Source organism: Colletotrichum higginsianum, chromosome 4 (assembly GCF_001672515.1).
Source record: "Colletotrichum higginsianum IMI 349063 chromosome 4, whole genome shotgun sequence".
Classification (NCBI taxonomy): domain Eukaryota; kingdom Fungi; phylum Ascomycota; class Sordariomycetes; order Glomerellales; family Glomerellaceae; genus Colletotrichum; species Colletotrichum higginsianum.
This window is the reverse complement of record NC_030957.1, coordinates 2,470,123-2,484,990: the sequence shown is the minus strand read 5'-3', so window position 1 is coordinate 2,484,990 and position 14,868 is coordinate 2,470,123. Positions and strand designations below refer to the sequence as shown.

The following is a 14,868-nucleotide window of genomic DNA, read 5'->3' as shown; positions in this document are numbered from 1 at the left end:
TCCGGGTCTTGATGGCAAGAGCGTCTTTATCCTACAACCACTGACGTGTCCCCGTTCTGGGTCTTACGACGGCCATTTGAAGCCAATGCCTTCAGAGCATGGCACGTGTTTGAGTCTCGCTCTCGCTTCCACCATCGTTGCCGGCTTTCGCCTCCAGTCCCCATCCAGTTGTCTACCGCGAGCTGGGCAGTCACCATGTTCAGGAACCCCCAGCAAGAGAGACGAGATCTCGAGAAACCGGAATTCGCTCTCGGGTCTACCGCTCCACGGATTGATGGCAGAACGGGAAGAGGAGACATCATCATCGTGCTAAACGGACTCGCAGAAACATTCTCGTCGAGAACATCCAGCACATTCGGGGAAGGCTTGGATTGGGCTCTCGCTCATGCAGAGCTATTAAACCCACCGTGAGGCACCACGACCCTGCCGTTCCAGAACCTGCTGCTTCTGATCACCAGGCACGACAGATACCCAATGCCTCCCAGACATCCGGTTTGCAAATGGCTCACAGGCAGACTTCGTCGGACGAGTGAATCAAACGCGTTGCTTGGTGTTAAACGCTGCTCCCGCCAGCGAGGGTTTGCGTGCCGGGTTCGCAGTGGATGGCACAGTAAATGACGTAACCTGCTCATCCCCTCAGGGGCATGAGGATTCAGTTCGGCATAAACAACGCAACTATTCCGGTTACGTCGTCTGCGTTACAGGTATCCATCTCAACCCAGACAGATCTCATTCGACGCCAGCCGAGACGTAAGGGGGTGGGCGTTGCTTCTCACCAACGAAAATAAAGCCGGTTTTCTTTCACATCCCTACTAACAAAGTGTCAACAGGACGTCTGTCTTTTTTCTCATCGTCTTGGCCATCGGAAACATCTCTGTCTTCTAGTCCTCTTCTCCCACCTTTCAAGGCCGATATATCCCGCCTGAAACCGGCCCCCCCTGCCAAATACGCTCCACTCACGGACATAACAAAGCCACTTTGGATATCTTGAACAAAATGAAATGTCGCCAAAAGAGCCCCCGGCTTTCGATCCGATGAAGACGCTGAGCACGGGTCTTCTCGGCTCTCAATCCTTTTTCTCCGGGGTCTCGTGGTCGAACGAATGGTCATCTTCTTGGCTTCCCAATCAATGACAGCCGTTGCCGCCCTGCAACTTTTTGTTCTCCCGACCTCGACCGCGGCGACTTTGGATGGCGTATCGGTGGTTTCATCTCCTAGTTCCCCAAGCCGACCAGAATCGAGCTCAGCGCCGTCATCAACCTTGTCGAACTCCACGTCCTGGCGCCCTGGTCTCTCGCGGCTGGCCTTTCGCTCTTCGTCGTCAGGCGGATAGGCCTCATGCGCCGAGAGGTTTCTGAGAGGGTGAGCCAAGAGTACCGGTGGCTGTTCGAGTTCCCCTTCTCGATCGCCAATACGAGGAACAGCCGGAGCCCTACCTGATCAGACCACCCACAAAGACGGGAGTTTAAACAGTAATTACATCTTGATAACTTATTTTTCAGAGCAGGTCTTGATCCACCTCGAAAATTTGGGCAGGCCATCACATGGCTTCCAGAGTTATGAAAATTTACTGGATCTTCCAAGACACACTGCTTACTGTTTTGTGGGCGTGATCTGCCATACACGGTATCTACTTCCCGAACATTATAACGACTTGACTTGCGGAAAGTTGAGCAAGAAGAGACACCGGGCGGCCTAGCATGCCGTTCAGATGGGAGAAAACGAGAATGTGAAGGAACACATCTTTTCCAACAAGAAATCCCATAATTCCACTCAACGACAGTCACGTTAGGGAGGCGAACATGCTGACAATGGAAATATATGGAACGACAAGACGGTTCGGCCATTAGTTTAACTCCGGCACTACAGGTTTTTTCTTATTTTTGTTTTTGTTTTTTCCCCCTTCGAAAAACTTGACAGTGAATGCGATGATGGCGACAGTAGTGTGAGACGAGTTGCTTCGGGTACCAGGGCCGAGGTTCTCAAGGGAACATGGATGCAGATGCCTGAACCCGACTGGCGTTACTTGACCGAAACCATGGTTCGGGCCGGAAACCTTCAAAGTGACTGAATTCTGCATGGTGACCAGAGACGATTTCTTCGTCTTTTGTAAGTTGGTCGGTTCTTGCCCCCTATCCATCAAGACCGCTGTGGTCTCGAAGCACTTACGCGCACTGAGTCTCTGGGTAGATACCATCCGAAACTTGACTCGAGCTGGCATATCTACTTGTCAGCATGGGAGATCTTTAACCCGTGTTAAGGATCTCAAACCCCAGGAGCCGCTTTTCGGGCCTAGTACGTAAAACATCATCCACTGGGGAAAATTCTCTGGCTGCCTGTTGCAGGCCACTGTCCTCGCGCGTAGTCTCACCCGCATTATTCCGCTTCGTCGGCGGAGTGCACTTCGTCAAGAATCCACACGCCCAAAAAGAGTCGACCTTGCCCATAAGTCTCCCGGACTCTGGTCATCTGATCTTGTGATATTGATCTTATCATCAAACTATCGTTGAAATGCTAGACAGGCACCTACGTTGGCTTGAAATACGGACGCTGGCAGCTCCGTCGGGCTGCGACCAAGGAGACATCCCATCGCCCTCTCCTGTCCTGCCAAACTCGTTGAACAGTCCCCAGGCCGTCCCTCCTTGGAAACGTGTTGGGCTCAAGTGTCGGGACTGGTCTCTCATTGTGACCACCCACTCTACGGAGCCATGAAACGGATAGCACGCCGAACACGCGAGGGTAAAAAAAAAAGTCTGATGCCTCCCTCCACCACCCTCAAAACCCCCCGAGACGCCATTCCCCTTGTGCGATAGCGCCGCGGGCCGCAAAGCCAAGTTCGGCCAAGTCTGCAAGCCGGCCCATCTAATCTAATCAATCAGACCAGCACCCGCCCCCCTTCACTGCCCATTTCACTTGGAAAGGTCGGTCGGCAGCCCGGCACCATGAGCTGGAGACTCGACCCAGGAGGGTCTCGTAGAATCCTTCACAAAAGTCCCCAAGGGCATGCCCCTCCTCTGACGCCTGGGTAGCCGCTTCCCAACTTCTTGGTCCCCCTTCGGTGTCATTGCCAAGAAGCGGCCGATTTCGGTGTCCTTTTGCCGTTCCTTCACACCAACGGGATTTCGGCGGCGTCGTCTCATCGGATCGTAAAATCGGGTGATAGGCCACCTTTCGCGTGGGTCCGAAGGGAAATCCTTCGGCCGCTAGGATCGTGACGGCAAGGTTGGCGGAGTTGCCAGTGTCCACCTCACAGTGCGGTGTGAAATATGTATTCTGCCGAGGGACGTCTTTGACTATAAGCAAAGTCGCCCGTCGTCAGTCGAGCCGTTGCCTGAGCCTGTAGCCACCTCTCTTCTCGCTCTCTGCCCCATTCAGCAACGCTCGCCATGACAGCGATGACCCAGCTCCGAGAGGTCCTCGGCCGCAAGCAGGCCCAGGGCGAAGACGTCCCCGCCGCCGTGGCCGTGGTCCCGGAGACGAACGACGACAAGGAGCTCGGCAACGCCTCCGAAGACCTGAAGGCAATGCAGGAGCAGCAGCCCAGTGATGAGGTCCAGCACGGCGTCAAGCTGGCACAAGCCTTGACTCTGACGTGGAACAAGAACTCGCTGGTTGCCATATTCATCTTGTGAGGACATATGCTACTCCATCATACCACCGTACCCCTGACGAGTGTGCCGTGACTGACGTGGGTCTCTCAACCGCAGCATGTGGTTTCTGTACCTCACGAACGGATTCCAGAGCTCGGTCCTCTACAGCCTGACGCCGTACGCCGCCAGCGACTTCGAGTCGCACTCGCTCCTCCCCGTCATCGACATCGTGTCCAGCGCCATGACGGCCTCGGTGTACATCCCTCTAGCCAAGATCCTCGATCTCTGGGGCCGCGCCGAGGGGTTCCTGCTCATGGTGCTCTTCGCGACCCTGGGCATGATCCTGCTGGCCGCCAGCCAGAATCTCGCCACGTACTGCGCAGCAACGGTAAGACCGCTCGCAAAAACGCCCCAAAGACTACAGAGAGGCAGGACAAAAGCGCATCGTGCTGACTTGCCGTGTGTAGGTCTTCTGGCAGGTTGGCTGGTCAGGCCTTACCTACAGCATCGACGTCATCACAGCCGACTCGACGCGGCTCAAGAACCGGGGCCTGGCGTTCGCCTTCACCTCGTCCCCTTACATGATCACGGCGTTCGCAGGACCAAAGGCGGCCGAGGGGTTTCTGAACCACGTCAGCTGGCGGTGGGGGTTCGGGTGCTTCTCCATCGTGCTGCCCATCGTGGCCGTGCCCATGTATGGCATCTTGAAGTGGAACATCCGTAAGGCCAAGAAGAAGGGAACCCTCATCCGCGGGTCCAGCGGCCGAAGCTTTGTCGAGAACGTGCGGTGGGGGCTGGTTGAGTTTGACGGTATGTGTTCTTGGAGAAGCACTCACTATCCTGGAAGTCCAGGTTCAGGCCCCGGCTCAACACATCGCTAATAAACCTTGCGTTAGTCCTCGGAGTCGTCTTGTTCGCCTGCGGCCTAGTCACCTTCCTCCTCCCTTTCTCCCTCGCCAGCACGGCGCCGAACGGATGGAAATCGGCATATGTTATTGCTATGATTATCACTGGCTTTGTTGTGCTCGCGCTCTTCCTCCTCAACGAGCTCTTCCTGGCGCCCAAGCCCTTCTTCAAGTTCGAGTTTTTCGCCGACCGCACCGTGATGGGCGCCTGTCTCCTCGATATAACGTACCAGGTTGCATACTACTGCTGGAACAGCTACTTCACTTCGTTCCTGCAGGTCGTCAACGGCCTGTCCGTCTCCAACGCGGGCTACGTCAGCAACACCTTCGACGTGGTCTCGGGCGTGCTCCTATTCGTCGTCGGGTTCTCCATTTCCAAGACGGGGCGATTCCGCTGGCTCTTGCTGGTCGGCGTGCCGTTGTACACCTTCGGGCAGGGCCTGATGATCTACTTCCGCCAACCCGGCCAGAACATCGGTTACCTCGTCATGTGCCAGATATTCACGTCCATCGGCGGGAGCGTCTTCATCCTCTGCATGCAGGTCGCCATCCTCGCGGCCGTCGACCACCAGCACGTCGCCGCCGCCCTTGCGGTCCTCAGCGTCTGCGGCAACATTGGCGGGTCCGTGGGTAACACCATCTCCGCGACCATCTGGACAAACACGTTTGAGAAGGCGCTCGAGAGGAACCTACCCGAGGCGGCGCTGGGGAGTCTGGCTGATATCTATTCGGATCTCGACACGCAGCTGGGCTACCCGGTCGGTAGCGCGGAGCGACTTGCGATTCAGCAGGCGTACGGGTATGCGCAGATGCGGATGCTTGCGGCGGGGACCTCCGTTATGGTCTTTGGCTTCATTGCCGTGTTCATGATCAGGAACTTTGACCTGAAGAAGATGAGCCAGACTAAGGGTCTCGTGTTCTGATGACAGTGGATGGTGAGTGGGTGATCAGGGAAATGTAGACCCCTGGGTAGATTTAGGGTGGTTCAAGATAGAGAGAAAAGAAAAAGAAGAAAATAGAACAAATTGACCACATTAATTCATGAAAGCTGGTTTCGCGATCCGGCACATCGCAAATTAAGCAAGCTCTATAGTGTTTAGTGGCTTCAGGAGTCGACGCTCTATCCGAACCAACCGAGGGCGACTGCAGCGTCGAAGAGGGCAGGCAGGTTTTACAGATCGCTGAACAACACTTTTTAAAAAGGCTCATTTGATTGATTCGCGAAAACGCCTAGGCGCATCAAGCAGAAGAGAAGCCAGCATAGTAGCCGAAATAGATAACTTATGCGTCAGTAGGTACGCAGCATTCGTGACGTTGAGGCAGGAATTAAAACAAACAAAACAAAAGCTTAGATAACGCCTGGACACGGCGATAAGGACGACCAATCGCGGTTTAGCGCCGGATCAAGACCGGGCCCTTCGGTGCCGCGGCAGCCAGTGAAAGTGAAACTCGACCCACAACGGCAGAGGGTTTCCCCACATCTCTTGGGCGGAAAGAGCGACACTGAACAGTGCACTGGCCGCTGAACCCGGTCGCTGACCTTTTTTTCCTGCCGAAACGCGAATCCACTTGTCGCCGACCTCTCTAGACTCTTTCTTGCCTTGCCTTGCTTGCCTCGAGCTACCTTACCTCTGCCAGGCCGGTTCGGTGTTCCCACGTCATATTGAGGAGCTTCAACATCTCCTTGTACCAGTCATTTCTCTGTATAGTATCTGTCCCAACACCGCAAACATGTCAGCGGACGACCAGCAGTTTCTGGACGTAGTAAGCATCACTGCTCCCCTTGCTTTGCGTTTCATACGCTCGCTTGTCATCACGAGAGAGCTCTACTGACGCCATCATCTTTTCTACAGCTGTCCTCGCTGCCCAACCACATCCGCCGATACTCGGACGACCTTGCGAATCTCATCAACCCGCACGTAGACAAGGCCGCCCAGGCTGTCCGAGAGACTCTTGCGTCCACAGAATGGCTGCCCGACTCGGTGCGACCGAGTCCTCCCGTTCGGCATGTTCCGATCGAGGTGATTGCTATGAGCCGTTACGAGACGATCCACACTTGGGTAAAAGAGCACAAGCTCCTGACTGGTGCCGTCGTTGCCGTCGTGGGATTCGTCGCCTATCGTTCATACAAGAGTAGCAGGTTCTGTAAGAAGACGCGCCGGGCGAAACGGGCGAGGAACGGCGGACGGCTCGAGGTTGTCGTCATCGCCGGGTCGCCCAGTCTACCCTTGACAAGGTCACTGTCTCTGGACTTTGAGAGGAGAGGCTTCATCGTTTACATCGTGTGCAACGCCGAGGAGGACGAGAGCATGGTGCACAGCTTGTCGAGGCCAGACATCCTCCCTCTGACCATTGACACCACGGATGTGAGCACTGCCGCCGACGCCGGTTGCATCGCCCTTCAGCTGACATGTCATTACAGCCTCCCAAAGCCGGAGCAGCCATCGATAGCTTCGCCCAGTATCTCCAGTCACCCCACGCTCCGGCCCCTCGGACAAGACCCAACCACCTGCAGCTGAAATCCGTCATCCTCATCCCCTCGCTCAACTACCAGACGTCACCCATCGCCACCATCCCGCCTTCCAGCTTCGCAGACCTCTTCAACACCCACCTCCTTCACCCCATCCTTACCATCCAGGCTTTCCTGCCGCTCTTAACGACCCGTCTTAGCCCACCCGAAGAGAAGTGGACACCGCCAAAGGTGCTCGTCTTCACACCGTCCATCATCTCCTCCATCAACCCGCCTTTCCATGCCCCCGAAGCGACTGTCTCGTCCGCCCTATCAGCCTTCACCGAGGTCCTGACCGCAGAGCTGCGGCCTCTGGGCATCCCAGTAACCCATATGCAGCTGGGTACTTTCGACTTCACCGGCTTCCAGCCCGCGAAGCACACCCACCCTTCCCAGAGAGGCCTCCTCGAAGGCGGCCCCGGCATCGACGCCGACGCAACCGAGACCTTGATGTGGCCCGAGAATGCCCGCCATGCCTACGGACGCAACTTTGTCATGCAGAGCACCTCGGCCATCTCGGCCGGCCGCATTCGCGGTCTGAAGGGCAGCTCGCTCCGCCACCTGCATAACGCCGTCTTTGACGTCATCGATGGCTCCATCACCAGCGGCACCGTCCGTGTCGGTCTCGGCGCCAGTGTCTATGGCTTTGTCGGTCGTTGGGTACCGCGTGGTCTGGTCTCATGGATGATGGGCATCCGCCGCGTCGACGAGCTATCGGCATGGCAGACCAGTTCCTACAATGGCTCACTTGACGGCAGTGAGAACGAGGACGGCCAGGACTTTGTCGCGGTGCCGGACGAGAAGCTGGACAGCAACGTGTGGAAGTCGTCCTAGAAGGCGTCGCCCCGAGCTGAAGATGACGGGGATGAGACGGTCAGGCCGTCCGACGAACCGACGGCGTCGTTCAAAGTAACGTTGCTCGGATTCCTCGTATGGCGCTTGCGTGTCTACAACAGGCGGCCATGACAGCGGCTCTGTAGATAGCCGGATGTTGAACGATGATTGGGATGGCGAGCCCGCAGTCGTGCCGACGGCATGATGTGGATATGCTTCAAAGGGGAAGACGCCACTCTATTCACTTTTGAAAACGGCAAAAATACACTGCTGGTCAAAGCAGATGATTTGATGACTCTCCACTCGAGGGAAGCGGGTCCATGACTTGCTGAGGAGCATAGTTACGATAGTAGCAGTACAGTGCCACATCGGTCGAGCCAAGCGGATTGCTTAGTCTCTTCAACATGCTGTTCAAATATCCCGACCTATTTCTCACATCCACCGTGCTTGCCTGTCATTTTTATGCCGCGGAGCAGGTCCCGTCTTGCTTCGGAAAGGCCTGGTTCCGAAATGGTCTTCTCCAATCCCACGTTGACGAGGCCCTCAGCTCACATCTAACAAACTCCAACGACGCTGCACGAACTGACGCGGGTGGTAGCAAGCCTGTTTGTTTCGGACAGCCCCCTCATCATCCTTAGGAAGCTTTTCAAACTCCATTACGGGGTCGGAGCTGCAGGCAAGAAGGCGGGGACACCTCGGCCTCCAGTCCAAACAAATTCCCTCCCGCCACCGAATCATAAGCCACGCAGGGCACGGAAAGAAAAAAAAAAACGTTCACGACACTCCGCCCAAACCCACTCTGTTTTCTGAGGAGCCCGCCCCTCCTTACGTACCGACTAACTACATAGGTTCCATTCCCGCGTTTCTTACTTCATCGAAAAAGAGGACGGGTGGCGCAATGGTAGCGCATATCTTTCCGGTCAAGCCTCCCAAACATCGTTTGAAGGGGTCCCTGATAGATAAGGCTGCGGGTTCGAGTCCTGTCTCGTCCGACTTTGCAAATCTTTTTTTCTGTCCATCGTTATCGTCCTTTCTTTCATCCGGGGTCGATGGTGGGTAGGTAGGTAGGTAGTAGTAGGCATGCATACATGTTTAGCTACTTCCCTTCTTTTTGGTCCTATTTTCGTGCTAGACATTCATTAGCAAGCTTCAAAGGTGGCAGGCAGGTCGCGATCCCCCGCTCCAGAAGCGAAGATACGGTCTGATTGAGATGTGCGAATTGGGATTGGGAAGATGGATGTGTCTACATAGGTCAATGCCATGACGCCTTGCCATCATCTGCCATTTCTTTATGTCTACTGAGTGACAAAAGTCGCCGTCGAACCATCCATCCGATCTCATCACAGATATGGTTAAATCGACAAAGGCAGCACAGATACAAGGCAGGACAGGCAGGCCAGGCCACTCGTTCTATCCATTTCCGTGGCCCGAACCGAGAACTGGCTTGCTTGCACCACAGTAAAATCTCAATATCACCGATCGGTGCTCTCATCCCTCTTTCCAAACCTCGCCCCGAACCCTCCGAGATCCCTCCGGAAGAACTTGCCAAAGTTCTTGAGGTTCTCATTCATGGTCGCCTTCTCCGCTCCCACGATGCCCCCTGGACCTGTCCCCTGCCCCAGGTCCCGGGCCGCGCTGAGAAGCTTCTCGCCCAGAGACGTCGCGTCGAACTTGCTCGGCAGCCCGGGCATCGCGCTGCTGGCCGTTGTAAGCGCATTACTCGCGTTGATGGGTCCTAGGCCGGAGCTGCCGAGCCCCGTCGTCGCCATAAGCGGCGTCAGCAACGGGGACTGTTGCACGAGCTTGTCGCTCAGGTTACCCTCGCGGTGGATGCCAAAGAGCTCTACCAGATGGCCCTGGTCGCCCTTGCGGACGCCCTTGAGGTCGAGGATCTTTCGGAAGTTGGTATCGGACCGATCGCCAATGTGAATGAGATATGCTTGTACAAGGCCTTCCGGCGGCGACGGGCGAACCTGAAGCGTCTTGAGGAGAGGATCAATGCGGTTCATCGTCTGGTTCACTCGCTTGACATAGCTTGCCGGTGCCGTGTGCGTCGCCGCCGCCGAAGTCTTGTTGTGGTAGGACAGGAGGTTCTCGAACGCTTTCGTCAAGACATATTTGTCGAGCAGCATCTGAGAACGGTCAGTGACTGCGAAAGAGACTCGAAAGATGAAGGGGGTATACCTGTTCGGCGCCAACCTCGGACACAGGACGGCACTGGACGATGTTGCTGATGTAGGCGTTGACAAGATGGTCCACGAGGTTGTCGCAGAACGCTCTTGCGTACTGCTGCTTGACCACGAGGCCTAGGATTTCCTCGGTCTTGCTGTTCACGGAGGACAGGAGCTCGCCGACGTAAGAGCTCTGGTCTCCCACGCTCTCCATGGTGCTCCAGCCCGTGTTCCGCATCTCGCGCCACGAGCCTTCGCACGCAATCTCGACATTGCGCACCAGAGTCAGCACAGCGGCGCTAGCCACACCAAGGAATGCATCGGCTTGCGACGAAAGGTCGACCTTGCCAACGAGGTCATTGTCGATACGCTTCTTAATGTTTTCCTCCAACTGCGTGGTGTTTGTAGACCAAAAGTCGGCCGTGTTCAATACCAAAATGACGTCCTGAATCGGTGGTCCCTGGGGCCCTGCCCTTTGGAGAATGTGCAAGAGAACCTGCTGCGCATACTCGTCGAGGTACTTGGCCAAAGTTTTGGAAAGATCCAGCAGTCGGTCGCTAGTGGACAGCTTGGCGCATTGCGACAGGGTGAGTTTGTAGAAGTGGAAAAGCTCAATGGCGGATGAGATGACAGCCTGCGACGAGAACTCCTCGTCTTCCGGAAGCAGAGGCTGGCTGCGGTACTTTGGAATCATGCTGGCGAGTTGCTTGTCTTGTGAATCCACCCATAAGCTCAAGTAAGGCTCAAAGGCGGCAGATATAGAGCCATGGAAGTTGGATGCCCTGTCATCGGAAGAGCTCAAGGTGTCAATGCTGGCACGTGGCTCGTTGGCGAATCGCTTCTCGAGACCGTGCTCAAAGTCCAACGTCTCCTGTAAGCAGCTCAGCAGAAGGTTGACGTCGATCTTCTGCCCATCGGTCCTCCGCATGCTCCTTTCGAGGATGCCCTTGAAGTCATCCCTCGTGCCGTCGCAGAAGGCCATGGCCAATAGCTCATTCGCACGCCAGTGAGGAGGGAAGATTACGGCGTGCTCGTCCTCGTGTGTCTTGAGCATGCGCTTAAACCAGGCATACCTGCGGCCGATATTGTCGAGATTGCCGGCCTCGTCGTTGCCCCTGAAGACCTGGCGGTACTCACGGAGCTCCGTGTTCACGTACCAGTTCATCAACCTTGTCCGCGCCATTTCGCCCAGAGCATCCATGACGAGACAGGCCTCGGCCAGCGTACCCCTGCGCTGGCCGACCTCTGCCTTGGCGAAGGCGATCTCAAAGTCTTCGCAGACCTGTTCCAACAACTCACGCTGCAGTTCCGAGACCCCCCTGCTCAGAGTAGCGATCTGCTCGATGCTCCTGTAGCTGTTGAAGTGCTTCATAAGCTGTAGCACAGCTTGCAGCAGACCTGCACAGTCCCGGTATTGTCTCGACTTGGCCAGGGCTCTCAGCTGGTCGTATGCCGTCGTTAACATTTGTAGTCGTTTGAGCGCCGTCATGCTCAGCGTCAGGTTCCGCTTCGTGCCATCGAGTCGCTTGATATCAGCCGTCATGGAGGTGATGTTCTGCTCGGTCTGGATTGCTCGAGATCGCACCGTCTCGATCTTGCGGAAGAGCTGGGCTAGCTCGGCTTGGGCGGATTGCATGCGCTCGAGGCTGGAGTCGGGCCCGTAGGCCTGGGCGACCTCAAGTTCGGAAATTTCGACGGCCAGGTCATTCTTGTGAGTTTGCAGAGTATCGGATACGCGACTTATGGAGGTGACGGTCGACGGGTGTGAGAAGAGTTGGTTGAGGTGGTCGATGGGGTCGTAGTTGGCTGCCTCAAGTCAGATAGGAGCTGTGCCTGGCGGAACGGAGAATAGTACCGGCATCGATGGATGTATTCCCGCCAAATAATGCCCCGTTCATGTTGGACGACCGTATTGAGTCGGGACCGTGCCGATTTGCAGTAGTTTGGAAGCTGTTGATCGTTCGCTTTGCTGCATGTGTAAGATTCCGGAATCGATCAGCGTGTCTGGGGACTCGAGAAGGGAGCTACCTACCGAGATGTCGTCACGTGTCAAGACGGCACGCCGGGAAGGGGGGGGGGGGTCCTGCCACGGGATCTACCGATCCAATAGGAATCTGTTCCGAAATTCCTTATCGGCTTCTGGAAGCAGGTGCTTTCCATTTGTTTTTCTGGGCCGTCCCACCTCGAAAAAGTCTGGGGAAGGCTGGACTTTGGATGCAATGTCTCGTCAACCAAACCTTAAGACGACGTTTCCTTTCCATTGTAAACGAGCACGGATGCTTCTTCTCTCTTGCGCGAGTGCAAATGAAGCCAGGTGGAATAGAGAGCTGGGCAAAGCCCTGAATGGAACTTCGTCTCCTTCAGCGGTCACCAAGACTATCAGGCAAACTTTAACCTGGCCTTACATATCTGTGTGTTTCGACGGCATCGAACAATGACATGGTGACAGCGACCAGCCTACGTCTTCTTGAGCCACAAGATTCTCTCAGCACCCTTCTGCCCATTATCTATACGCCTCCTCTGCCAAGTTTGTCATAGGTCGTTGCGCTCGGCGGACGCTCTCCGTCATGCCAGCCGAAGGCCAATGCTGCCACCTCGGTGCGCCGCGAAGCGATCATGTATGTCTTTAGTCGCACTCATGACTATTCAGCAACAAAAAATAAAGCAGGAATGAAAGATGAAATCTAGTTTCTGGCTTCCCATTGGCTTCATTTCTGGTGGAGGGCGACTGAGGGCGTATTGCTGGATCACAGTACCAGGAACGAAATACAGCTACCGACCTGGTCAGAAGGACGGATGGGCCAACGAGGAAACCTCCCCCGAAGTACATGTTACGATTCGGATCAAAGTCCGGAAGTACGGAATCAATGTCCGTTCTTGGTCGTCAGGAATACACATACCGCTGCTCATGATCAGGAATGACCCTGTCGGCAATGCCAAGAGACCATACCCAACGACGACGCCGTCAGCTTGTCAAACTTACTGCCACCTCGGCTGCATCAAACACGAACATGACATCATTGGGGTCTGGTCATACATCTTATTTCACCACCTCGCTAAAAAACCAGTACAGCCCATCGCCGAGATGGGTTCTCACGCAGCATGCATCATCCACCCACCTCCAAATCACGCGTGGTAAATAGACCAAGAACACGAGCAGACGAAACACAGTCTTTTCCACGGCCATGTCAGGAGTCACACCCATCAGATAATGAACACATCACCGAACACCTACCTGGATTCAAGCCACAGATCTTGAACCGCATATACTGATAGGCCCCTTTGCTTGGAATCCCGGCCAAGACTGATACGGCCTGAGAGCTAGCCAGTTAGGATTACTAACATCAGACGACACCCGACAGTCGGACACCACCAGGCACTCCCCGATCCCGTCATGATTCTGTCAGGGTTTTATTTCCCGTGCAATCGCAGCACCATCTTGGTCAACCAGCAAACATCGCTCCCGGCCCCCCTACCCGAATTCAAGTTGAAAGAAGCCCGCACGCCCGGCTCACTTCGGCATTGGCCTAATCCTCGTCCGCCCTGTGACCTCCGATGCTCCAGATTCGATCCTCCCATTGTCAGTCCGACGTTAGACAGACGGTCAGCGATCGATTGCTGCAGCGCAGATGTTCTTGATTATACATTCTTCACACCACACACCTGTCCTCACCCGCTTTTTCCCTCAAACATGTGAGCATAAGCAGAATGCATCCCTCAGAGTCTGACAGCAAACTTGCCCCGACCAACCCCCTCTTTCCCAAAGGCAACCAACGACAATCTCTCCCCCTTCCCCTGTCCTACAACCCTCCACTTAAGTCACCTGCCCATGTACCCGCTACACATACGTCGCTTTAAGCACCACCCCTGCCTGGAAATTCTTCAGCAAAGTACATCATCCCCGATAACCGAGTCATGTCATCTGGAAATACTCCCCCATCTGGCCCCTAGAGACCCTCTCCGTCCCTCTCGCCACGGGAAGCACCGTAGATCCTCCCCCCACCCCGCCCGCACCCGCACCCGCCATCGGCCGGCGGCTGGCGGCCGCCGCCCGACTACGCTCTTCGCCTCACATTTCGCACGTATACCGCACCTCGCCTGCCTGCCGGGATGACCATGCTGCCCACCCACCTACTCTCCCCTCCCATCTCCACTCCCGCCTCCTGTGCTGACCGCCCACCACACCCGAGGCAGCGCGGCGCTGTTGATTCTTCAGCGCGGCCTCGCTTCGGAGTCAGAATCAACGGAGACGATGTATTGCTGCCAGACTAAGCAGGCCCCGGCTTTCCCACGTGGGATCGAAACTCACGCACTCAAAGGGCACCGAAAACCGAGTCAGTGCGCCGCCTCGGCTGTCTGCGCTCGTGCGAATCAGACTGCTTCGAGAAGGTACAAAGGTCTGGGATGACCATCTATCCGTAAGGCAAGGCGAAGCGGTCTCTGAAAGACAAGTCTCCCGAGACCAGGCCGAAAAAAAGTGAGGCGCTGAATAAACGAAGGGAAGAGGCGTCGGCGCCCAATGTTTCTATATCGGGCCCCAAACGCACCGTCTGCACCACGACTCCTCACGCCACCCCTGGGACTAGAGTCCTTTAGTATGGAATGCATTCTCGTCTCGGACGCCCTAACGTTCCAAGAGGCTTGAGGCTTGAGAAGTTGACCAAACAATAGGACTAACAAGGTCCCACGAGACGCTAGACACACCGTCACACGATCAAAGCGTCCCGGACACACACACACACACACACACACACGCCTGGAGTCTTTTTTGGGTCCGCGCTATCGCGCCGACAAAACACCGTAAAGCCTGACCGACAATTTTCACACCTCGGGACGACACGCCGCAACCTCCACAGCAA

At 55.7% G+C, this 14,868-nt stretch overlaps 4 protein-coding genes across 4 annotated transcripts; 3 read left to right on the top strand and 1 right to left on the bottom strand.

Annotated features, from left to right (window-relative positions):
* Window positions 1-3,386: 3,386 nt before the first annotated feature.
* Window positions 3,387-5,418, top strand: CH63R_06062 (MFS siderochrome iron transporter MirB; the record flags this gene model as incomplete). Its single annotated transcript, XM_018301037.1, has 4 exons — window positions 3,387-3,628; window positions 3,708-3,978; window positions 4,058-4,400; window positions 4,487-5,418. 4 exons carry the CDS (start codon window positions 3,387-3,389, stop codon window positions 5,416-5,418), a joined length of 1,788 nt encoding a protein of 595 aa, XP_018158887.1.
* An 808-nt stretch (window positions 5,419-6,226) lies between these two features.
* On the top strand, window positions 6,227-7,838 carry CH63R_06061 (Duf1776 domain containing protein; the record flags this gene model as incomplete). The annotated part of the gene is made up of 3 exons (XM_018301036.1): window positions 6,227-6,259; window positions 6,349-6,861; window positions 6,918-7,838. 3 exons carry the CDS (start codon window positions 6,227-6,229, stop codon window positions 7,836-7,838), a joined length of 1,467 nt encoding a protein of 488 aa, XP_018158886.1.
* Window positions 7,839-9,310: 1,472 nt separating this feature from the next.
* CH63R_06060 (Garp complex subunit vps53) lies at window positions 9,311-11,645 on the bottom strand (the record flags this gene model as incomplete). Its single annotated transcript, XM_018301035.1, has 2 exons — window positions 9,311-9,970; window positions 10,023-11,645. The coding sequence occupies 2 exons, from the start codon at window positions 11,643-11,645 to the stop codon at window positions 9,311-9,313; spliced, it is 2,283 nt and encodes a 760-aa protein (XP_018158885.1).
* A 2,480-nt stretch (window positions 11,646-14,125) lies between these two features.
* On the top strand, window positions 14,126-14,490 carry CH63R_06059 (uncharacterized protein; the record flags this gene model as incomplete). The annotated part of the gene is made up of 2 exons (XM_018301034.1): window positions 14,126-14,263; window positions 14,329-14,490. 2 exons carry the CDS (start codon window positions 14,126-14,128, stop codon window positions 14,488-14,490), a joined length of 300 nt encoding a protein of 99 aa, XP_018158884.1.
* Between the last annotated feature and the right edge of the window lie 378 nt (window positions 14,491-14,868).